General features: G+C 45.4%; 1 protein-coding gene across 3 annotated transcripts in view; it reads left to right on the top strand.

Annotated features, from left to right (window-relative positions):
- The window catches only part of TRPM7 (transient receptor potential cation channel subfamily M member 7), a 225,448-nt gene that overhangs the window by 93,541 nt on the left and 106,981 nt on the right, over positions 1-24,926 (top strand). For all 3 annotated transcript variants that reach the window (XM_068275395.1, XM_068275393.1, XM_068275392.1), the window contains 7 exons: positions 1,443-1,567; positions 1,651-1,822; positions 1,921-2,095; positions 5,261-5,384; positions 7,683-7,755; positions 19,685-19,785; positions 21,392-21,526. In XM_068275395.1, coding sequence (XP_068131496.1) covers positions 1,443-1,567; positions 1,651-1,822; positions 1,921-2,095; positions 5,261-5,384; positions 7,683-7,755; positions 19,685-19,785; positions 21,392-21,526 — 905 coding nt within the window. The remainder of the gene's footprint in view (positions 1-1,442; positions 1,568-1,650; positions 1,823-1,920; positions 2,096-5,260; positions 5,385-7,682; positions 7,756-19,684; positions 19,786-21,391; positions 21,527-24,926) is intronic.

Here is a 24,926-nt window from a genome sequence, read left to right as displayed (position 1 = left end):
ATGGGTGTGGTTATGTGGTTGGGCGCGGTTAATTTAACCACTCCCATAGGCGCCAGAGAAAATCTTGCACCCAGGTGCCAGGCACCGCAGGCTCACCCCTGCACAGATGGAAGTGCATCCGCAAACTTCCAGGGGGTCATAGCACTGGATCAGTGGTCTTGAGGAGCACAAGGGGGAAGCATCTTGAAGATCCAGAAGCTTCCCTCTACTGAGGTAACTGTGACTTTCTCCCCTTTTAAAGTTACCTGTTTACGTATAAACAATTTCAAGTACTTTTTTCATATTAAAGTGAACCCGAGATGAAAATAAAATGGAGATAAACACTTGTAGTTATCCTCCTACTTCTAAAAATGACTTTTTTTTTTCTTAATATCCCATGGTTTTATTTTATATTTAAACATATACAAAATAGATTGATTATTTTGTTCTCTGCTCAGTGGCAGCCTATTAAGTGTCCCTGAGTGAAAAATTCCTCATCTATTGAACCTTTCCTTTTATCTCCCTGCACTCAGAATTTGTATTCCAGGAAAACTTTTATGGCTGTAATTTGCTTATCTGTGAGATTTACTATATTCCCGACAAGGTACAGAGAAGACAGAAGCTGTTAATTCCATGCCAGAAAATTACTCTTTCGGGCAGCAAAATAAAACTAGTAAAACAAAACAGCCTGATTTATATATGTTTTGCATTGTACATACGCATGTTTATCTCCTCATGTCACATATCGCCTCGGGTACACTTTAAGTGTAGCAAATCTTTTGGAGCAGGGAAATTTCACCTGACACTAGCAGCACTACTACTCTACTCCTAGAAAATGCATGTACAAAGTAAAGCAAAGGGTAGTCTACCCCAAGGTGTAATCTGAGGCGGAGTCAGTTATCGTATATCGCTGTGTGATATGTTGGCGTTAAAATAAATACTTAAATAAGCTGCATACAATGCACCCTTGCCTTTCGTTTATGTAGTGCTTTTAACACAGAATCTCTTTAGGGCAGTTTTTACCTTTACAAAAAGTTGTAATTTAACCTTTGCCCGAACGGACGGCTCTGATAGTTCTAAGACCAGAGCCACCCATGCCCCTTTAAGCGCAGTCAAGTGATTGCTGTGATTGGCTCACAGCAATCACGGGGTCAGGATATAAGGAAGCTCTGCTGTCAGTGTGACAGCAAAGCAAGATAATATATGGAAGCACTGGGGGTCATTGTGACAGCAGAGCGAGCAGGTACAGTGGTGGGAACAGCGAGAGCGGTGCGCACGGCATGGATAATGCAAATCTATGCCCTAGCAGTGATAAATGCTGCCAAACCGGGTGTAGATTTCAATTCCCAGAGTCCAGAAGTGGTTAAATTCCATATATTCTTTCTATAAATAGTCCAAAGTCTATAACCTAACGTGACTTGTAGTAATGTTTTTTTTTTTTTTTTTTTTTTCCTAATGAACAGGTGTTGCAAAACATGTTGGTGATGCCCTTAAAGAACATGCTTCAAGATCATCTCGAAAGATTTGCACAATTGGCATTGCTCCATGGGGAGTCATTGAAAACAGGAATGACTTGGTTGGCAGAGATGTAAGCAAACATTGCTTCTAGTTACTGAATAAGGGATCATCTAGTCATCTCCATTGTCACACGGGTTTTGTTCCTCTGTTTAGGTTATGGCACCATATCAAACCTTACTAAACCCTCTGAGTAAACTGAATGTTCTCAATAACCTGCATTCCCACTTCATCTTGGTGGATGACGGCACTGTTGGAAAATATGGAGCTGAAGTGAGATTAAGAAGGGAGCTAGAGAAAACCATCAACTTACAACGCATTCATGCCCGTATGTTCTTTTACTAATGCTTTGTTTAGATGTTTTCTCGTAACTCATGCAGCAGTTTCTAATGAAGTATCTGTTCTAAATTTTCCCATCTTTTTCAGGCATTGGGCAGGGAGTTCCAGTAGTAGCTCTAATATTTGAAGGCGGGCCAAATGTCATTCTAACAGTGCTGGATTACCTTCAGGAGAGTCCACCCGTACCAGTTGTTGTGTGTGAAGGCACTGGCAGAGCTGCTGACATAATTGCTTATGTGCACAAACAGACAGAAGAAGGAGGGTATGTATCTTCTATGTTAGTTAACCTCCCTAGCGGTAAGCACAAGTGTAACTTGTCCAGCAAAAAAATGCTGAAAGTGGTAAGGACGAGTTACATTCGTCCAGCAGCCAGGGAAATTTCTAGCTGATCTCCTCTGCTGGCTCCACTGGCACACTTACCACCTGAACAATGCAGCTCCTGTCTGTCTCCCCTGTAGTTACTCTGTCCCGCACTTCCTGCTTCTCCATTTGAAGACAGACAGGAGCTGCATCGCCTGGATTGTTCACGAGGTGTGTGTGTGTGTGTGTGTGTGTGTGTGTCACTGCCTTTGCTGCACTGCGGGGGAGGGGGAAAAGGAGTGAGCGAGGGGGAGATCTGGTCGGCAGCCACAGCTTCATCTTAGGTGACAACTGGGGGCCCCTATAGATGCAGGGCCCTGGGGCAATTGCCCCCTTTGCCTCTATGATGGAAGTGCCTGCCCTGGCTTCCCCAGGATTGCTGAATGCCTGTCCTATAGCTGCCTAATCTATACTGGGGACACATACCTGCCTAATACTAGGGACATAAATATCTATTGATCTGCCCATCATCGCTATATTTTGGGGAGTAATTTCAACCACTTCACCACTGAGGGGTTTTACCCCTTGAACACCAGAGCAATTTTCACCTTTCAGCGCTCCTTCCATTCATTCGTCTATAACTTTATTATTACTTATCGCAATGAAATGAACTACCGTATATACTCGCAAGCAAGCCGACCCGCATGTAAGCCGACCCCCCCACTTTTACCCCAAAAAACAGGAAAAAATGATTGACCCTCATTTAAGCCGGTGGTAGGAAACGCTGGCCGCGTGATCCCTCCCAGTATGTCCCAGTATAGCTAGTATAGTGCCCAGTATAGGTAGGTAGTGCTCAGTATAGCTAGTAAAATGCCCCAGTATAGCTAGTATAGTGCTCAGTATAGCTAGTATAGTGCTCAGTATAGCTAGTATAGTGCTCAGTATAGCTAGTATAGTGCTCATTATAGCTAGTGAAGTGCCCCAGTTTAGCTAGTATAGTGCTCAGTATAGGTAGGTAGTGCTCAGTATAGCTAGTAAAATGCCCCAGTATAGCTAGTATAGTGCTCAGTATAGCTAGTATAGTGCTCAGTATAGCTAGTATAGTGCTCAGTATAGCTAGTATAGTGCTCAGTATAGCTAGTATAGTGCTCAGTATAGCTAGTATAGTGCTCAGTATAGCTAGTATAGTGCTCAGTATAGCTAGTATAGTGCTCAGTATAGCTAGTGAAGTGCCCCAGTTTAGCTAGTATAGTGCTCAGTATAGTGCCCCATTATAGCTAGTATAGTGCCCCCAGTATAGCTAGTATAGTGCCCCCAGTATAGCTAGTATAGTGCCCCCAGTATAGCTAATATAGTGCCCCATTATAGCTAGTATAGTGCTCAGTATAGTGCCCCATTATAGCTAGTATAGTGCCCCCAGTATAGCTAGTATAGTGCCCCATTATAGCTAGTATAGTGCCCCATTATAGCTAGTATAGTGCCCCCAGTATAGCTAGTATAGTGCCCCATTATAGCTAGTATAGTGCCCCATTATAGCTAGTATAGTGCCCCATTATAGCTAGTATAGTGCCCCATTATAGCTTGTATAGTGCCCCAGTATAGCTAGCATAGTGCCCCATATAGCTAGCATAGTGCCCCAGTATGGGTGGGTAGGTGCTGGTGCTGTCCCTCCCCGCTCCCCCCGCGGCCGCCGCTGCTATTACCTTAGGCGGCGCCGCTTCCTCTATCCCCGTCCTCCTCCGGTAACTCATTCACAGCAGCGCGCCTCTCGCTGCTGTGATGACGAGGAAACCATAGAGAGCGGCTTCCTGTAGCGGCGATGCCGTTACTATGGGAACCGCTCTCTATGGTTTCCTGCGTCATCACAGCAGCGGGGGGCGCGCTGCTGTGAATGAGTTACCGGAGGAGGACGGGGATAGAGGAAGCGGCGCCGCCTAAGGTAATAGCAGCGTTGGCCGCGGGGGGAGCGGGGAGAGACAGCACCTATCCACCCACCCACCCATGACTCGCAAGCAAGCCGACCCCCCCAACTTTTGGCCCACTTTTGGGGGGTCAAAAATTCGACTTGCTTGCGAGTATATACGTTATATATCTTGTTGTTTTTCGCCACCAATTAGGCTTTCTTTAGGTGGGACATTATGCCAAGAATTATTTTATTCTAAATGTGTTTTAATGGGAAAATCTGAAAAAATGTGGGAAAAAATTATTTTTCAGTTTTCGGCCATTATAGTTTTTAAATAAAGCATGCTACTGTAATTAAAACCCATGAAATGTATTTGCCCATTTGTCCCGGTTATAAAACCGTTTAAATTATGTCCCTATCACAATGTTTGGCGACAATATTTTACTTGGAAATAAAGGTGCATTTTTTTCAGTTTTGCATCCATTCCTAATTACAAGCCCGTAGTTTATAAAGTAACAGTGTTATACCCTCTTGACATAAATATTTAAAAAGTTCAGTCCCTAAGGTAACTATTTATGTTTTATTTTATTTTTATTTTTTTTAATTACAAAAAAATAAAAATTGGGGAGTGTGGGAGGTAAGGAGTTAATTTATTGTGTAAATGTAATGTTTGTATATGTAAAATGCTTTAGGGTGTAGTTTTACGATTTGGCCACAAGATGTTTACATGCGACCTGTAAGCGTCCGGAAGGACGCTTACAGGAAGCAGTAGGAGGCTGAGAAGATCACAATGATCGCGCTGTTTCTAATAGAAGCAGCGGATCATTGCGGGTGCTTAGATAAACGAACGGGAATTGATTTTCCCGTTCATTGATCTCTGGGCGGGCGGCAGCGTGCACGAGCGGCGGTAGCGCGGAAGGTACGGATTTCTCCGTCCCTGTTTTTTTAGGGGGGAAAAAAGGGACGGAGAAATTCGTACCGCGGGGGGTTAAGTGGTTAAAATTTAGTTTTTAATTTATTGTTTAAAGTTTTCATTATACTCCATGTGTACTAGACCTTTGCTTGATGCATTTTGGTAAGTTACAGGAAAAAGGTTATGGAAATTAATTGAACCACTTTTTGCACAGAAATCCTGAGGAAATTGAACGCCAGGGAGGTTAAGCAATGTAGGGCAATTAACCGGAATGGATAACTGTACTCTTTTTTTTTTTTTTCCCCTCTTAGCACTCTCCCGGAAGGGTCCGAATCTGAAATCATTTCAACTATCAAAAAGACTTTTAATTTCAGCCAGTCTGAAGCCGTCCACCTGTTCCAAATTGTAATGGAGTGCATGAAAAGCAAGGAACTGGTATGTGAGAATTGTGACACTTGCAGTAGTCCTTTAAAATGTTTTTTTCCCCTTGAATTGCTTGTTAAAACTGTGTTCATATCATATAATGCTGGTCCAACCTCACTGGTTCCTGCGACAACAAATGGTATATTAGGTCAAAATGAGCAGTCTTGTTAAGTAAACCTGCCACTTCCTTTACCAAAATAAATTAAAATCTGCACTACGGTTGGTGAGGACCTTTTACAATAAAGAGCTAGCTCTCTATACTGTAGGGTTTTGAAGTGGTACTTCTCATGGTCATTGTGCATGAATGCCTCCACAGTATATTGCCCACTTGATATTTCCCATTCGTATGCCTTCATTATGCTTTCCCTACCATAGTGCTCTCGTTGTAAATGCCAGTACATAGTGGGACACAATATAATGCCTCCATTCTTATGCTCATAGCAACCATATTGCTTAGTGTAAGTGTTTTTTTTTGTTTTGTTTTTTTTCCTTCTCTTTATCTCTGGAACTGAAATAGTCAGTCTACTACTATGTTGACCCCCACTTCAAGGAAAAAAAAAAAACTAAGAACACCTGGGATTTTCCACAGAGCATCCCAGGTTGCAGCAGTTTGGTGTGCTCTGTATATTGTACTGCCATTCAGTTCAGTTCTCTGCAGGATCACTGCAAACTGTAGCAAACAATATTTACAGCATACTGATAAAATCAATAACAGTGCTATTTATCAGTTGGTTCTAAACTAATTCCTCCTAAAGATGAAATGAGATGAAAAATCATATTTACCTTACTGAAACCCACCTCTCTTTTTTCCCTACCAACATTCAAGATTTCTGTTGCCAATATTCAGAAGCTATGAAATACAACAATAAAAGGGAATTCTAAACATCTGCCATACTCCATACCAAGCTTCAAAAAAATACTACTATGAAGTCAGACAAATCAAGTTCTTCATTAATTCCTGAGGATGCTTATGTGTGACCTTTCCAAAGTGCTTCCTGTTTTAGAAGTCTGTGTAGTATGCTATGTGAAGTAAGCTATGGAGTCCCGACATAAATCATGAAGGGGTTTCATCAACCCTATATTGATGCAAAGGTTCAAGGATAAATGGTTACTTATCGGGAACTTCATTCAGTGGCGTAGTGTTTATTAGGGATGAGCAATGGAATGCAAATAATTTGAGTTCATACAGGATTATGTAAATTCTGTATACAATTATATGTGTCTTAATAATGGACCAATCCGTTTTAACCTTGGTGGTTTGATTGGTCGATTTTCAAGCTGCATACATTTGCATACAAAATGTACATAATCCTGCATGAACTCTGTTATTTGCATCTCATTGATCATCCTTACTGTTGCAACATTTTGCAAAGGTATATGTGTATGTATTCCAACCCAAACAGTTAATGAAAAATGCATGTTGTGTTAAGAAGAGTTGATTGACAAATATGACCATTTATTTTATTTTTATTTCCTTATGCTTCATCTGTCAGATTTTAACTGCTTACTTTTTTTAACTATAGTGGTCCTTTAAGTTGCCAGTTGTATATTTGATACCTGCTGTACTCCTTATTTAGTAAATATACATTTTAGAACTTGGACAAACCAGTTCATAGGTAACACGCTGTAATGCCTGTATTGAATGAGTTTCATCATCTGACAAATACTACAATTACACAATGGATAGCTGCTGCCCAGTTTCCTCCTACTGATGTGCTGTTCTCGACAAATTACATTTTGTAGCAAAGACTCATAAATATTTGGACATCATTTGGTAGTCATGGATCAATGGTAATTAGGGATGGTCAATGCAATGTAAATACTTGCATTAAAATTCACGTTTGTATGAAAATTTTTGCACGCTCTGGAAACCTACGTGTAAAAATTTGCACACACATGCAGGCAAAACGCTGTCCTTTTTTTGCCAAAAAGCTGAAGAGCAGGGAAACTGGCCTGGCAGAAAGGGAACATAAAATGAAATGTATTTTTTGACATAATTTAGTGTTTGAAACTCTTATTTTACTCAAAACATACATTAGACCCTTGCTTGGCACATTTTGGTAAGTTTGCAGGCAAAAATGTAATGAAAATTAATTTAACCACTTTTTGCACAGAAATTCAGCAGACCTCAAACTCCAGGAAGGTTAAACTAAAATTTGCATGTGGTTCAAACTTCACTTATTACTTTAGGTTAACAGATGTTTAGGGAAATGGCTTATTGCTTAATGAAGGTATTATATGGCTTCAAGTGCCAGCTTTTAAAATGTTAATGAGAATGCAATTAAAATAGACCTGCCTTGTTTTATACAGATCACCGTGTTTCACATTGGATCTGATGAACATCAGGACATTGATGTTGCAATATTGACTGCTCTGCTGAAAGGTATGTAACTTCCATTGTCTTAGGACTGACACTCCTAAGCATATATTTTACTGTGTATCTGATTTATTGTGATGCAAAGAGGGTGTTATGATCCTTGTAATAGTTGTGCTGCTGAATCCTTCATAATTGTTTTAATGTAGGGGTTAAGGATTTGGTGCTCAGACTGTAGACAAACTGGCATTTCAAACCCTGAATGTAAGGAAACGCGGAAAAGCCGCCATCTCTCGAGGTGAGGCGGCTGTTTCCGCGTCCAGCATGGCGTCACAACGCGGAAAAAACGCCGCGTGCCGCATAGGCAGTGCGGCGGAATCCGCATCAGAGGCGGCCTCCGCACTAGATACATTGCATGACAGTACTGGTGTGGCTGGGACTGATAGTCCACCAAGATTCAGACTTACACGCGCGCGAGCAGAGAGGCAGAGTTTAAATAGCAGTTAGAAGGGTGTCGGCTGACCAGCTGGATCAGCTGACAAATTCCACTGCTCTCATTGGACCAGCAATTAGGGAGGTCCTGGAAAGGTCCTAGCGTATATATACTGCTGGTTGTTCACTTGCTCTTTGTCTGGCGTGCGATCACATACGTGGGAGCACCCAGATCCGTAGTCAGATCCTGAAGTGTGCCGGGACCAGCTGGAGCTGTAATCCTACACTTAGCTAGATATTTGATAGCTAAAGTACTAGTTTGATTGTGATTATATGTTATGACTTTTGCCTGCCTCGACTATCCTCCTGAACTCTGACCTTGTACCTCGATATTTCTGATACTCTGTTGCCGAACCTCGGCTCGTTCCTAGACTCTGTTTCTGCCTCCTGATTTTGTACCCCGATATTTCTGATACCCCGTTGCCGAACCCTGCCTGTACTTTGACTCCGCCTTTGCCTACTGTATTTGTACTTTATCTGTCCGTGTGTGTACGACCTGGCTTGTCTGACCTCGAGAACCGACCTCACGATTGGAGGCGGTTCCCAGTCCTGTTAGTGACACTTCTTCCTGAGTGTCACTCTCGGACTTTCCTTCCTACTGTCAGTCTGACTCCTCCCGTCTTGGAGAGCTCAGGTCTGCGGAAGGAATCCGTGCAGTTCTCCTTGCTGCACTGAGGCCTAGGCCTCCTAGTGTTACTGTTACACCAAAACACTACACTCTACTCAGGCGAACAGAGGTTAGTTTGTATATCGGATTATCGGTGAGACTGCAGATCACTTATAATCTGGTATATATCTGTATTTCCGGCGATACTGCAGATCACCGGTAATCAGATACTCTCTGCGCCCACCGATCGTTACAGAACGCCAGACCAAAAAATGCAAATGGACGCACACACTGACCGTCTGGGCGCACTTGCCACTTCGGTGGAAAACATCAACCAAGTGCTGGGTAGCCACAAGACTATGATTGATGTCCTGTCAGGCTCTGTGCGAACCCTCCAGACGTCAGTTGATTCAGTGCGATCCCCTCCTAGTGCTGACATACGTATGCCCGTACCAGATAAATTTTCCGGCCACAAGTCTGACTTCCGGAATTTTCACAGTAGAGTGTTATCGTACTTCGAGTTGAGACCCCGATCCTCGGGGACTGAGACCCAACGGGTCACCTTTATTAAAACTTTACTGACTGGTGACTCCCAGTCATGAGCATACAACCTGCCTCCTACCGATACTGCTCTGACCTCGGTAGAGGAATTCTTTAAGGCCATGGCCGTAATTTACGACGACCCTGATCTTGCGGCAACCTCTGAGCGGAAGCTCAAACTTTTGCGGCAAGACAGGTGTTCAGTCGAGGATTACGCGGCTGAATTTCGCAGATGGTCAGTCACGGCCAAATTTGATAATTTTGCCCTCATGGATTACTTCTTGTCTGGGTTGTCGGAGGCGGTCTCCGATTTAATGCTAACCTTGCCCGAGCCCAGGACAGTCGATGAGGCCATCACATCGGCCATTCGAGTCGACCGTCGATTACGCCATCAGAGGCAGATTCGGGGCAGTCACCGTGCCAGGGTAACATCATATGTGGCACCCTCCGCTGCACCCTTAGTAACGCCACCTCCGTCTGTCTCATCTCCTCCGGCCTTGCCTCCACCCGAACCAATGCAGATTGGTTGTTCGAAATTGACCCAGGTGGAGCGAAGGCGGAGAATGATGGATCAACTGCCCGAACAAGTCGGGGAACGAATTTGCCTAGGAGTAGTGGGGGGTGACACCCTAGGCACGCCACTTGCACCCCTTAAAGAAAAGAAATTGCTTCTCCCTTGTACAGTTACATGGGAGAAGAAATCTGTGGCCACTGAGGCTTTTATTGACTCAGGCTCAGCGGCCAATTTTATGAACTTTAAGTTTGCTCAGGAGTTGGGTATTCCGCTCATTCCTGTGACACCCCCCATTCAGGTCACGGCAGTAGACGATTCCCCTCTACAACGGAATCATGCTCTGTCACAGACCCCGGAGGTGAAGGTCACCATAGGGGCACTGCATGGGGAACAATTATCGTTTTTTGTATTGCACATGTCTACCTCAACTATTATCCTAGGCATGCCGTGGTTGCAACTTCATTCACCTCAAATAGACTGGGCCACGGGTCAGTTAACCACTTGGTCACCTCGTTGTTTTCAGCGGTGTTTGGGGAAGTTGACCTTGGGGCAAACCAGATTTCAGGTGGAAGGGGTACCAGATCAGTATTCTGAATTTTCCGATGTGTTCTGTCCCAAGGCAGCTGATAAATTGCCCCCACATCGTCCTTTCGATTGTCCCATTGATCTCCGTTCAGGTTGTGTTCCCCCCCGGGGTCACTTGTACAATCTGTCAGGGCCCGAAAAATTGGCCATGCAGGAGTACATCCGTGAAAATTTGGCCAAGGGTTTCATTCGCCCGTCCCGGTCACCTGCTGGAGCAGGGTTCTTTTTTGTCAAAAAGAAAGACGGAGGCTTGCGACCCTGCATCGATTATCGCGGTCTCAACAAGATTACTATAAAGAATCGCTATCCGTTGCCACTGATAGATGATTTGTTCGCTCAGGTTACTGACGCTAAGATTTTTTCTAAGCTAGATTTGCGGGGCGCATAGAATCTGATACGTATAAGAAGGGGCGATGAGTGGAAGACGGCCTTTAATACACCAGACGGGCATTATGAGTACCTGGTGATGCCTTTCGGGTTATGTAATGCTCCGGCCGTTTTTCAGGAACTCATTAACGAGGTATTCCGGGAGGTGTTGGGGAAATTTGTACTAGTTTATCTTGATGATATTCTTATCTTCTCCAACAACCTCACTGAACATAGAAACCATGTGAGGTTTGTGTTAAATCAGTTAAGGCAGAACTCGTTATACGCAAAGCTTGAGAAGTGCATCTTCGAAGTAACATCTGTTGCGTTCTTGGGGTACATAATTTCCACCACAGGCCTGTCTATGGATCCTGCCAAGGTCTCCGCTGTTCTGGAGTGGCCACAGCCGGTTGGGTTGAAATCCCTTCAGCGCTTTCTTGGCTTCGCCAACTACTATAGACGGTTTATAAAGGGGTACTCCACTGTCATTGCTCCCCTTACCTGCCTCACTAAGAAGGGGGCGGATACCACTCACTGGTCTCCTGAGGCTTTACATGCTTTTGCCACCCTGAAGGGCCTATTCTGTTCAGCACCCATCCTCAGACATGTGGATGCCTCTTTCCCATTCATTGTGGAGGTAGATGCCTCGGAGGTTGGGGTGGGGGCTGTGCTGTCACAGCGGACAAGCTTGCAGGGTAGAATGCACCCGTGTGCGTATTTCTCTCGCAGGTTCTCCCCTGCAGAGAGGAATTACGATATTGGAAACAGGGAGCTCTTGGCCATCAAATTGGCTTTCGAGGAATGGCGACACTGGTTAGAGGGAGCTGAACATACCATCACGGTTTACACCGATCACAAAAACCTAGAGTACATCGAGGGGGCTAAGAGGTTGAGCCCTCGCCAGGCTCGATGGTCGTTGTTCTTCTCCAGGTTTACTTTCATTATTACGTACACCCCAGGGAGCAAGAATGTTAAGGCGGATGCTCTATCCAGATGTTTTGAGTCAGAGACAGCACAGCCCTCCATTCCAGAGACCATTATTCCCCAGAAATTAATACTGGCAACCACTGAAACTTGGGAGGATTGGAGGGAGACATTGGCTCCCTTTCAGCAAGAGATTCCGGAAGGGAAGCCCGCAGGGGTCCTGTTTGTTCCTCTGCCTTTTCGCCTGCTGGTTCTTGAGATGTTTCATGCACATAAGAACGCAGGGCATCCTGGGGCATCCAGGACACAGGATTTGATAGCCAGATGCGCCTGGTGGCCTTCCTTGGCAGCGGATTGTAAGGAATACGTAAAAGAGTGTTTGATATGTGCCAAGAGTAAACCCTCCCGGCTGGCACCTGTCGGTACGTTGCAGCCTTTGCCCACCCCGAATGAGCCGTGGACCCACCTGTCCATGGATTTTGTGGGCGAGCTTCCCAGGTCTGAAGGTATGGCGGTCATTTGGGTGATAGTCGACCGTTTTAGTAAGATGGCCCACTTTGTGCCTTTGAAAGGACTCCCCTCGGCTCAGGAATTGGCCGAGTTGTTTATCACTCATGTCTTCCGTTTACATGGCATTCCCGAAGACATAGTTTCAGACAGGGGAGTCCAATTCGTCTCACGGTTTTGGAAAGCTTTTTGCCACCTCATGGGCATAAAGCTATCTTTTTCATCGGGCTATCACCCACAGACCAACGGCCAGACTGAGAGAATAAATCAGTCTTTAGAGCAATTTTTAAGGTGTTATGTGGCAGAGGCGCAGGACGATTGGGTCAGATTTCTGCCCTTCGCAGAATTTGCCCAGAATAATTTAAAAAACTCGTCCTCCGGATTCTCTCCCTTTCAGGTGGTGACGGGGAGATCACCCAAATTTTCCCCATTACCTATAGCCTCCACTCCTTTCCCAGCCCTGGAGGCCTGGCAAAAGTCATTGAAGGACCTTTGGGGGACGGTTAGAAGTAACCTGGAGAAGGCCTTTTTGAGTCAGAAGGGTCAAGCTGACAAAAGACGGTCGCTGGAGTGGAAGTTCCGACCAGGAGACTTGGTCTGGGTGTCCACACGTCACTTGACCCTAAGACAACCTTCGAATAAGCTTGGTCCCAGGTTTGTGGGTCCATTCCCGGTTGTCAGGAAAGTCAATGATGTTACTTACACCGTTAATCTTCCCTCTAACATGCGGGGAGTGAGGTCTTTCCACGTGTCCCTTCTTAAGCCAGCAGTCCAGGTGGGTCCCACTCCTCCTCCTCCTGTCTTGGTAGATGCCCAACACGAATATGAGGTGGAGAAGATTCTAGATTCACGCTCTGTACAAAACTCGGTACAATACCTCGTGCACTGGAAAGGGTATGGCATTGAGGAGAGGCAATGGGTACCGGGGACGCGCATGCATGCAGACGAATTAAAAAGGGAGTTTCATGCCTTACACCCCGAGAAACCTGGTGGGAGTTGTCCGGAGTCCACTCCTCGGGGGGGGGGGGGTACTGTAAGGAAACGCGGAAAAGCCGCCATCTCTCGAGGTGAGGCGGCTGTTTCCGCGTCCAGCATGGCGTCACAACGCGGAAAAAACGCCGCGTGCCGCATAGGCAGTGCGGCGGAATCCGCATCAGAGGCGGCCTCCGCACTAGATACATTGCATGACAGTACTGGTGTGGCTGGGACTGATAGTCCACCAAGATTCAGACTTACACGCGCGCGAGCAGAGAGGCAGAGTTTAAATAGCAGTTAGAAGGGTGTCGGCTGACCAGCTGGATCAGCTGACAAATTCCACTGCTCTCATTGGACCAGCAATTAGGGAGGTCCTGGAAAGGTCCTAGAGTATATATACTGCTGGTTGTTCACTTGCTCTTTGTCTGGCGTGCGATCACATACGTGGGAGCACCCAGATCCGTAGTCAGATCCTGAAGTGTGCCGGGACCAGCTGGAGCTGTAATCCTACACTTAGCTAGATATTTGATAGCTAAAGTACTAGTTTGATTGTGATTATATGTTATGACTTTTGCCTGCCTCGACTATCCTCCTGAACTCTGACCTTGTACCTCGATATTTCTGATACTCTGTTGCCGAACCTCGGCTCGTTCCTAGACTCTGTTTCTGCCTCCTGATTTTGTACCCCGATATTTCTGATACCCCGTTGCCGAACCCTGCCTGTACTTTGACTCCGCCTTTGCCTACTGTATTTGTACTTTATCTGTCCGTGTGTGTACGACCTGGCTTGTCTGACCTCGAGAACCGACCTCACGATTGGAGGCGGTTCCCAGTCCCGTTAGTGACACTTCTTCCTGAGTGTCACTCTCGGACTTTCCTTCCTACTGTCAGTCTGACTCCTCCCGTCTTGGAGAGCTCAGGTCTGCGGAAGGAATCCGTGCAGTTCTCCTTGCTGCACTGAGGCCTAGGCCTCCTAGTGTTACTGTTACACCAAAACACTACACTCTACTCAGGCGAACAGAGGTTAGTTTGTATATCGGATTATCGGTGAGACTGCAGATCACTTATAATCTGGTATATATCTGTATTTCCGGCGATACTGCAGATCACCGGTAATCAGATACTCTCTGCGCCCACCGATCGTTACACTGAATTCTTTAGTCACGAATAATTTTATTGAAGGTGTATAGTAACAGGAAATCTAACAAACTGTTAGAGACTCTGCATTAAGAAAAATGTCCCCTGGGGGGTACTTACCTCGGGAGAGGGAAGCCTCTGATCCTAGCGAGGCTTCCCCGTCGTCCGGTGTCATTGGGACCCTGAGGCTTCCCCCTCCCAAGGTAAGTACCCCCCAGGGGAAGGAACAAGAAAAACAAATGTCAAGGTACATAATGAAACTTTATAAGATATGCAGAAACATAGTACACTAAACACAGTAAGCTTTGGAATATACTATGGGACGCCTCAAAAGATATGCAACCAAAATATCATTAATAGTCATGGTTAAAACTGCTACATGTCGAACACCCAATAACCTTGTGCGCTGAATCCAGGGCTACCAAAATTGATGGACTCTCTGTGATGTTGGCCTTTATTTTTTTTCAAAAAGCATAGTAGCATGGATCTTGACAAGTACAGGTAGTCACGAATACCTGACTTACTAATGACCTGCTTTTGCCAACGGTATGAAAATGGGATCAAGTCAAAAAATTTGGGGAGAAATAGACCTTATAGTTTTGAGAAAATCAAAAGAAAAATGGTTTTTAAAATCAGTACAATGACATTTTGCTGTGGTACACTATACTATATAGAGCGTTCCAAGTTCTGCATACACATTTTAAAACAAACCTTAGACCTAGCCCTCGATAAAGGGACACAGAAGGAGGCACAAAGGGGGACAGGGATCCGAGGTGGTTCAGAGGGACACAGTGGAGGCAGAGGTACACAGTGGTGTCACAGATGGAGACACTGAGGGAACAGTGACAGAGGTGACACAGTGGGGGGCAGAGGTGGCACAGACTGGGACAATGAAAGCAGAGGAGAACAGAAGTGACACAGAGGGGTAAATTGGAGGCACAGATGAGCACACCGGAGTTACAGGGGACAGAGAGGGCACAGTGTTCAGACTTAAGAACGCATTAAAGTTAAGAACAAACCTACAGTCTCTAACTCGTTCATTAACCAGTGACTACCTGTACACACCCATATGACAAAGAGCACTGGTTCCTTTGGGAAGTTATGGGTGTTTGTTGTAGCATTAGCAATACATTAAATTGGTCTGCGTTTAGCATTGAGAAATTTGTCAGACTTTATACCTAGTAGAAAAATATAGCAGCGCTGTACTGGGGACAGCAGTGTCACTTGGCTGTCACCTGGAGAGCCTCCGATCATAATCCCCTCTCATAGGCTGATGCCTATAGAGCAGTGGTTGCCAACCTTTTCCGGCCCGGGGAACACTGCCTGACCAAATTTTTCTCCGGGGAACGGCGCGGGGGGGGGGGGGGGGGGGGGGGGGGGGGGGGGCGGCGACGGGCGGAGTTGCGGCTGCATAGCTAGCATAGTTGCCCCAGTGTAGGGAGTTTAGTTGCCTCAGTATAGCCAGTATAGTGCCCCAGTATAGCCAGAATAGTGCCCCAGTATAGCCAGCATAGTGCCCCAGTATAGCCAGCATAGTGCCCCAGTATAGCCAGCATAGTGCCCCAGTATAGCTAGTATAGTGCCCCAGTATAGCCAGCATAGTGCCCCAGTATAGCCAGTATAGTGCCCCAGTATAGCCAGAATAGTGCCCCAGTATAGCCAGCATAGTGCCCCAGTATAGCTAGTATAGTGCCCCAGTATAGCCAGAATAGTGCCCCAGTATAGCCAGCATAGTGCCCCAGTATAGCCCCCCAGTATAGCTAGTATAGTGCCCCAGTATAGCCCCCCAGTATAGTGCCCCAGTATAGTGCCCAAGTATAGCTAGTATAGTGCCCCAGTATAGCCAGAATAGTACCCCAGTAAAGTGCCCCAGTATAGCTAGTATAGTGCCCCAGTATAGCCAGAATAGTGCCCCAGTATAGCTAGTATAGTGCCCCAGAATAGTGCCCCAGGATAGCCAGTATAGTTCCTCCCGCCCGTCCCCACGGCCAACGCTGTTATTACCTTAACAGCTGCCGCTCTCCCCTCTCCAGCGCGTGTATATTCTAGCAGCGTATCTCCGGCTGCTCTGTCCGTGTGATGCGGAAGGAAGCATCCGGGCAGCGGCTTCCTGTAACGGCGATATGTATCGCCGTTACTATGGGAACCGAGCCCTCCCTCCTTCCGCATCACACAGACAGAGCAGCCGGAGATACGCTGCTAGAATATACAGGCGCCGGAGAGGGGAGAGCGGACGCTGCTATGCTAATAACAGCGGCGGCACGGGCGGGAGGGGGAGAAGAGGACGGCACACCAGGCAACGTTCCGCGGCACACTAGTGTGCCGCGGAACACTGGTTGAAAAACACTGCTATAGAGGATAGCTGTGATTGGCTGTTGGAAGAAGGGGGGGGGGGGGGTAGAGAAAAACAATAAATAAAAAAAATTAAAAAAAAAATGAATCCCTTGGTCGGTCCTGCCTGTGTGTGGTGTTTTTCTAGAGTTGGAAGTGGTGGTTCCTAGCTTGGTTGTTGCCTAGATGCTGTTTGATTCATCACCCTATCCACAATGCAGATGGATTTTCCTGGCTTAGGTGTGATCCAGATGGTTTTCCATTCTGTACTGTGTGTCTAGTGCAGATGTAGACATTTGTTTGTGAAGGCCTGACGAAGGGTCTACCCGAAACAAGTCAACGTTGTCGCAGGCCCGTTTCTAGGGCCGTGCGGGGCGTGCCGCCACCCAAGGCACTGTTGGGAGGGGGGCGCTATAATGGAGGGTAGAGCTGGAGCCGCGGGGAGGGCAGCCCGACCTCTCCCACCCTCTCCCGGGCCGCCCTCCGTGCTCCCCCCTCAGATGCAGATCAGGAAGCGCTGTTTACAACTCACCTGCCTGGCTCCAAGCGCTGCTCTCTCGCTGCCTGTCTCCTCTCTCTGCATGCATAGATGCGGATACACACGCTGCTTCCTGTTTAGCCGGAAGCAGCGTGTGTGTGTGTATCCGCATCTATGCAGAGAGGAGACAGGCGGCTAGAGAGCAGCGCTTGGAGCCAGGCAGGTGAGTTGTAAACAGCGCTTCCTGCTGCGCTCGCTCTGCATCTGAGGGGGGAGCACGGAGGGCGGCCCGGGAGAGTGAGGGAGAGGACGGGCTGCCCTCCCCGCGGCTCCGACTCCCCCCTCCATTATAGGGGACAGCTACCTAACTAACCTACACTGGGGGACAGCTACCTATCTAACCTACACTGGGGGACAGCTACCTATCTAACCTATCCTGGGGGCAGCTACCTAATCTAACCTACGCTGGGGGGCAGCTACCTAATCTAACCTACGCTGGGGGGCAGCTACCTAATCTAACCTACGCTGGGGGGCAGCTACCTAATCTAACCTACACTGGGGGGCAGCTACCTAATCTAACCTACACTGGGGGGCAGCTACCTAATCTAACCTACACTGGGGGGCAGCTACCTATCTAACCTATACTGGGGGGCACCTACCTAATCTAACATACACTGGGGGGCAGCTACCTATCTAACCTATCCTGGGGGCAGCTACCTAATCTAACCTACGCTGGGGGGGCAGCTACCTAATCTAACCTACACTGGGGGGCAGCTACCTAATCTAACCTACACTGGGGGGCAGCTACCTAATCTAACCTACACTGGGGGGCAGCTACCTATCTAACCTATACTGGGGGGCACCTACCTAATCTAACATACACTGGGGGGCAGCTACCTATCTAACCTACACTGGGGGGCAGCTACCTATCTAACCTACACTGGGGGGCACCTACCTAATCTAACCTATACTGGGGGGCACCTACCTAATCTAACCTATACTGGGGGGAACCTACCTAATCTAACCTATACTGGGGGGCAACTACCTAATCTAACCTATACTGGGGGGCACCTACCTAATCTAACCTATACTGGGGGGCACCTACCTAATCTAACCTATACTGGGGGGCACCTACCTAATCTAACATACACTGGGGGCACCTACCTAATCTATACTGGGGGGCAGCTACCTATCTAATCTATACTGGGGGGCAGCTACCTATCTAACCTACACTGGGGGGCAGCTACCTATCTAATCTATACTGGGGGGCAGCTACCTAATCTAACCTACGCTGGGGGGCAGCTACCTAATCTAACCTACGCTGGGGGGCAGCTACCTAATCTAACCTACGCTGGGGGGCAGCTACCTAATCTAACATATGCTGGGGGGCACCTACCTAATCTAACCTATACTGGGGGGCACCTACCTAATCTAACCTACACTGGGGGGCAGCTACCTAATCTAACCTACGCTGGGGGGGCAGCTACCTACTCTAACCTACGCTGGGGGGCAGCTACCTAATCTAACCTACGCTGGGGGGCAGCTACCAATCTAACCTATGCTGGGGGGCAGCTACCAATCTAACCTATGCTGGGGGGCAGCTACCTATCTAACCTACGCTGGGGGGCAGCTACCTATCTAACCTACACTGGGGGGCACCTACCTAATCTAACCTACACTGGGGGGCACCTACCTAATCTAACCTATACTGGGGGGTAGCTACCTATCTAACCTATACTGGGGGCAAGCTACCTATCTAACCTATACTGGGGGCACTTATCTAACCTGTATTGGGGGCACCTACCTAGCTAGCCTATACAGGTGGCAACTATACTGGCTACCTATATTGCAGGCACCTACCTAAATAACCTATACTGGGGGCACCTACCTATCTAACCTATGCTGGGGGCAACTATTCTGGCTACCTATATTAGAGGCACCCACCTAGCTAACCTGTACTGGGGCACCTACCTATCTAACTTATACCGGGGGCGCCTGCCTATCTAACCTATACTGGGGGCAACTATACTGGCTACCTATACTGGAGGCACCTACCTGGCTAACCTATAGCGGGGGCAACTATACTGGCTCACCTATGCCTGGCTACCTATACTGGGGTACCTATTCTTGGCTACCTATACTGGGGGGACCTATACTAAGTGCAACTAGACCTGGCTATCCTATACTGTGGGCACATATACTTTGGGCGGGGGGGGGGGTTTGGGGGGCGCAATTTTTACACCCTCGCCCTGGGTGCATTTTAGCCTAGAAACTGCACTGCGTTGTCGTCTTCTAAAAACAATCTTACTGTTTTGATATTGCACCTTTTATGGGATGTCGTGACTTAAGCGGAACCTCTTTTGAAGATTTGTGAATCAACTTTTTGCACTTTTTGGATATTTTACAAATTCAAGCTAATCTTTATAAAAAACTTTTTGGTCTCTTCAAATGATTTATGTACTTATTCAGGTATGCATATTACTTTAGGAATGTGCAGATATGTTTGATCTTGGTATTAACCTACTATTTTTTTTTTCCCCAGGAACAAATGCTTCTGCTTTTGACCAGCTTGTTCTAACTTTAGCGTGGGATAGAGTAGACATTGCCAAAAATCATGTGTTTGTCTATGGACAGCAGTGGCTGGTAGGTATATGTGTTCCAACAACAGTGTCATTGTAACGGTGTAGATATGAAAAGGAAACTAGTTGTAATCTTGCACTAGTATAGTAAAATGTTTTTGTTGATTGTATTAAGTTTATAATAAAGGAATCCTGTGAGATAGTGTCCCAAATGGGAAGTCACCTTGGAAGATCCTCCAAAGGCTTTCCCCATCCTCTTCCATAGGCCTGATCCAGTGCTTTCCCATTTATAAAACTGCTTGTCAACAGCATGTGCAATAGCACGGAGCCACTCGGGCTTACGTGAAAAAGCCGAGCCTGATCGGGTCTGTGTTACTGCGCAGGCACAAGCTTGCCTGTGCAGTAGCACAAACCTGATACGAAAGCCCAAGCAGGTCCGTGCAACTCAGTTTTCTTTCATAAATATAGGATTGAAAAGTATGATTTATAGGTTAGGAAATATGACCTATTAAGATTTCATATGTTTGGAGACCCAGCAGCTTGCTGGAGCTGGTGAGTTTTACCTTGTGTACTGATGCTAAATCCATAGTGTACAATACATCTTGATCATCACTCTGTTCACTCCTAGTCACCTAAGGTAGTGGCATTTACTGTAATCTTTAAGATTGGTTTGCTACAGCAGTAAGGCATGATACCATTTTCAGCTGAATTTTAGAGAGCTGTATTAAATTTAATGAGGATTTCCCACCCATGTCACATTTATATTATAATGGCCTGAGGATTTAAATGCCTTTTTTGCTTGCTTGTAAAAAATGGTAACAGGTCTGCTCATCTCCTGTTACTCCTGGTTGGTTTCTGCAGCTGGAGGGGGTGGAGGAGGGGAAAGAGAGGCTCTGCATCTACACCAGTCATTCAGCTGACCTCATGAATTCTGTAGGGCTCTGTAGGCATGTCCTGGGCTGCCATGATGCTTCTGGCAGTCTGGGATGTAGCAGTGGGAATGCGACTTTCAGCTGGAGAAATGTCTTTAACGATCATGATGAAATCACACTGCTGCTAGAATAGTTATTGGCATCTGTGGATCATATTTGGCTTACTATTTTTTTTCCTACAGATTAAAGTTGGATTTTAACTGTAGGTAGTTGGTAGCATTATAGTGATGGAGAATCATTATGCACGTTTGTTACTATGTAGAAGTCAATAAATGTGAGATTAATTGGGTTTTTGGTGTCCTTTGCAAAACGTATCAAAAAATCTCTGCCCAATATGGTCTTCAGCAAAGAACTTGCAGTTGGCTTTGTCTGATGAAGGGAGGGATCACACTGGTACAGCTCAGCAGTGTTCTGGTGCAATGCGATAATGAATGTTCTGTAGCGCAATTGAGTCTTCAGGAGGCATCTGCGATTTTGTATAGTTTTCAAAAAGACACAACCTGCACTACTTTACCACTCAAATATGTTTCTCAATTCAAACATTGGCTACTATTAATAAAAAGGCATGAATTAAACCGCAGACCAACGTGCATATAATGCAGAAAGATGTTTGTGGGAGTCATCTGTGATTACCGTAGACACAAATGTGATCCGCCCTAACTGTTGTGATTTAGCCTGTTGCTGTTTTCTGGTGTTCAGAATGTGTTTTAATGTGATTTTTCTTATTTTTTAATTTAGGTTGGTTCTTTAGAACAAGCCATGCTAGATGCTCTTGTAATGGACAGGGTTGCATTTGTCAAACTTCTCATAGAAAATGGAGTCAGTATGCACAAGTTCCTAACCATCCCCAGACTGGAAGAGTTGTACAATACTGTAAGTTAAATGTGTTTCTACATCCCCAAAGATGCATCATAAACAAATGACAACTTTATTCCCTTTCCCAATCTCCTGTTAATGTCAGTGTATTTAACCTTCATTAATTATGGCTTTATGGGTAGCTTGTGCTATTCTTGTTCAGAATGTGTGCCTTTTGACCTTTCAGCCTAAACTGAAAACCGTTTGCTACAGGGGTTTTACAGGAGACTGTTTCACTTTACACATCATATTTCGATGCAGATGGGTACTGGTGCTACTTTACATTGTTGCCCCCATAATTGCCTCAATTAATGCAGCCCTTGTAATCTGGGCAGCAGAGACACTAGTTTTTAGTTACGATGTGGCATCTTGGTTTTCCTTAACACAGCAGAATTATATTTTATACATTTCAGCCAATGGGTTTAGCTTGGCTTGTTGTACCTTGATACTCTGGTACTGTGCACAGACTTTTCTTAAGGACTGCCATGCTCCCTCCCCTCATTGCTCCATTACACCCACCTTCCTTGGCACCCCATTTTGATACTGTACAAGTAATTTTACCTGTTTGTATCACCTGCCTCCTTTCTGGGTGCCCACCATGCAATGGCCAAAGTGAAGTGGAAAGCGATATACAAAAGGCCAAAGCAAACCAGCAACACTCAGTAATAGTTGAGATTTATCACGTTACATAATCTTATTTAGTAAACACCATATCATTTTTAAAACATTATAAAAAAAAAAAAAAACTGGCCCATCAATTCACCAGTAATGATGCAACATTTTAGTCCTATCCTTTTAAATAACTACGGTAACTGCAACTAGTATAAGATATGATCAGCAATTCAATATTGCATCACATGGGACTCCAAATGTGGTGTACTGTACTAAAGCGCTTTTTTTCTGAGTAGTATAAAGCATGGTTCCATTTGGTTAGATTTCATGTACTCCTTAGAAGTCTTATAGAATTTTTCTCAAGGAAGAGAATGCTACCATAATCTCAATCACACTAGAAAGGTACATTTAAATTGTAGGTTGCGAAGATTGCTGTCACTGCGCATTGATGCATGACCTGGTGATATTGACAATTCAATGTCTGAGGGACCAAGACAGCTGTCAAAGTATTCAACAATATCCCAAGCGCTACACAAGTCTGTAAGCTGGAAGCTTTGTAAGATGTGGAACGCCATGCTCTCTTTGGTATCTTGCATCAGCTTGTAAATAGTTAGGGTCATCTAGTTAAAACTTGTAGCCTGATTACGGAGTAGATGAGCTAATTGAGAATTAGTGTGAAATGGATCAAAATAAAAGCTAAGCATTGTATGTCATTTTCTCTCTTTCTCTAGCAGTAGTTACTGTAGCGTTCTGGGGTAGAATTTCCCTTTTTCCAAACCTGGGCAGGCCCTGCACACCTTAAAATATACCATATTTTTGAATAGTTAAAAATATTTGGGACAGTGACATACAAACATATGTCAAGTTGCAACACATAAGACTGTAGACACCCAAAATCAATGTGTAAGACACTGTTTTCGGTCAGATGGGAAAGTCTAGGGAGGAAAATCAACAACCATATATGTACATATAGAGAGAGTACAGCGTGGAGTTCAAGATTCATGTGCATCTATGATGCACGTGGCATGGTTACTTGAAGCTGAATTTATCCCTTGCCGGCTAGATAAGCCAGTAGGTCACTCTCCCAACATCCCCCCCTCCCCCCCCAAGACTTGCTCACTAGCAGACAGTGGGTGGTGAGATTAGTGCCACCCCCCCCCTCCCCCCCCAAATCAAACTAAACATGTTTCACCCTATGCAGGCTTTGTCAAGAGAGAACATTAAGTATAATGTAAAGTGTCAGGGGGAAAAAAGGCCCCACACTCGGAAAATAAGCAAAATCAACTGTCAGCAAGTAGCCCAAGATGCAGCTGCACGCTGCTTGAATCACAGTGCTTAATTACTCCTTGTGAGGAAGGGTACATTGAGACATGCCTCAAGGGGTGGTTCCCAAAAGCTATTACTACAGTATTATGCAGGTATACAGGTCTCCACTGTAGGTGGCGTAGGTAAAATATCACCTATCCTATGTCATCCACTTAAAGAGACACTGAAGCGAAAAAAATATATATGATATAATGAATTGGTTGTGTACTATTAATAATTACTAGAAGATTAGCAGCAAAGAAAATATTCTCATATGTTTATTTTCAAGTATATAGTGTTTTTTCTAACATTGCATCATTCTCTAATATGTGCAGATTACACAACACTCAGCATTCAAAATGATTATTTCAGAGCAGTCTATGAACTAATGACCTCTCCTCTGGCAGAGAAAAAGTAAATAGTTCAATAAAAGTTGAGATAATAAGTCAGAAAACAGCCCTCTCCATGACTTTGAAAGTCGTAGAGATAACAACTGGAGTTTCTTAACTCTTCCTGTACTGGAAACAATTATACTGATGTATCTGATCTTAATGTTTTATTTCTTAGCTGTACGACACATACAAATCATAATATCATAATTTTTTTTTCGCTTCAGTGTCTCTTTAACTCCTGCCTATGTATATGTAAATCACTATGTATATCATAAATAGATGCTATACGCTCCTCCACCTCCTGCCGCTTGTAGACCAGGACCGGTATATAATCACTTCTGGCATACAGGTCAGCCAGCCGGAAGTGCATCAGCAAGATCACATTTGTTGTGTCGCAACTAGATGCATAGCCACAGACCATGAACAAGCATGAGTATCAGCTGCTCTGTGTAAAGTCTGGCTGGATTAGCTGCGTGTTTCTGGTGTGATTCAGACACTACTGCAGCCAAATATATCAGCATGACAGCCCGGCAACTGGTATTGCTGAAAAAGAAATAAATATGGCAGCCTCCAAATACCTCTCACTTCAGTTGTCCTTTGTTTTAGTGTGTGATGAGCCTGACCACATTTGGAAAGAAGAGTAATTGTTGATTTGTTTCTCAGAGTACTTTTCTAGTAATCGTGTAGAATTTCCTTTTGCCAGATCCACAAGCATACTGACTCAACTTCCAAACTTTACATCAAGAGACAGAATGTTGTATCAAGTAAAGATGTATATACGGGTATAAGTCTACCCACTAAAGTTAATGGCTGCATTTGGGGACCAGGAAGAATTAACCGCTGCGCTTAGGGACTGGGAGGGGTTAATGACTGCACTGCATACAGTATTGCAGCCATCAACCCCTCCTATCCCTTAAGTGCAGCCAATAACTCATCCAGGCCCCCAAGTGCAGAAACTGTTCAACCCCCTCTCCTACAGCCCAGTATTTCCCCCCCTGCTACTTTCCTTGTTAATTGTTGAGGACTTTCACACCTGTGTTTTCTTGGAGCTTCCTTTATCAAGAAAGTGTCAGTTACCATTGGGGCAACTGGGAAAATCACTAATCGTA

The sequence above is a fragment of the Hyperolius riggenbachi genome, chromosome 3, assembly GCF_040937935.1.
Source record: "Hyperolius riggenbachi isolate aHypRig1 chromosome 3, aHypRig1.pri, whole genome shotgun sequence".
Taxonomy (NCBI): domain Eukaryota; kingdom Metazoa; phylum Chordata; class Amphibia; order Anura; family Hyperoliidae; genus Hyperolius; species Hyperolius riggenbachi.
Note: the sequence above shows the minus strand (reverse complement) of the source record. Positions and strands in the feature narration are given on the sequence as shown.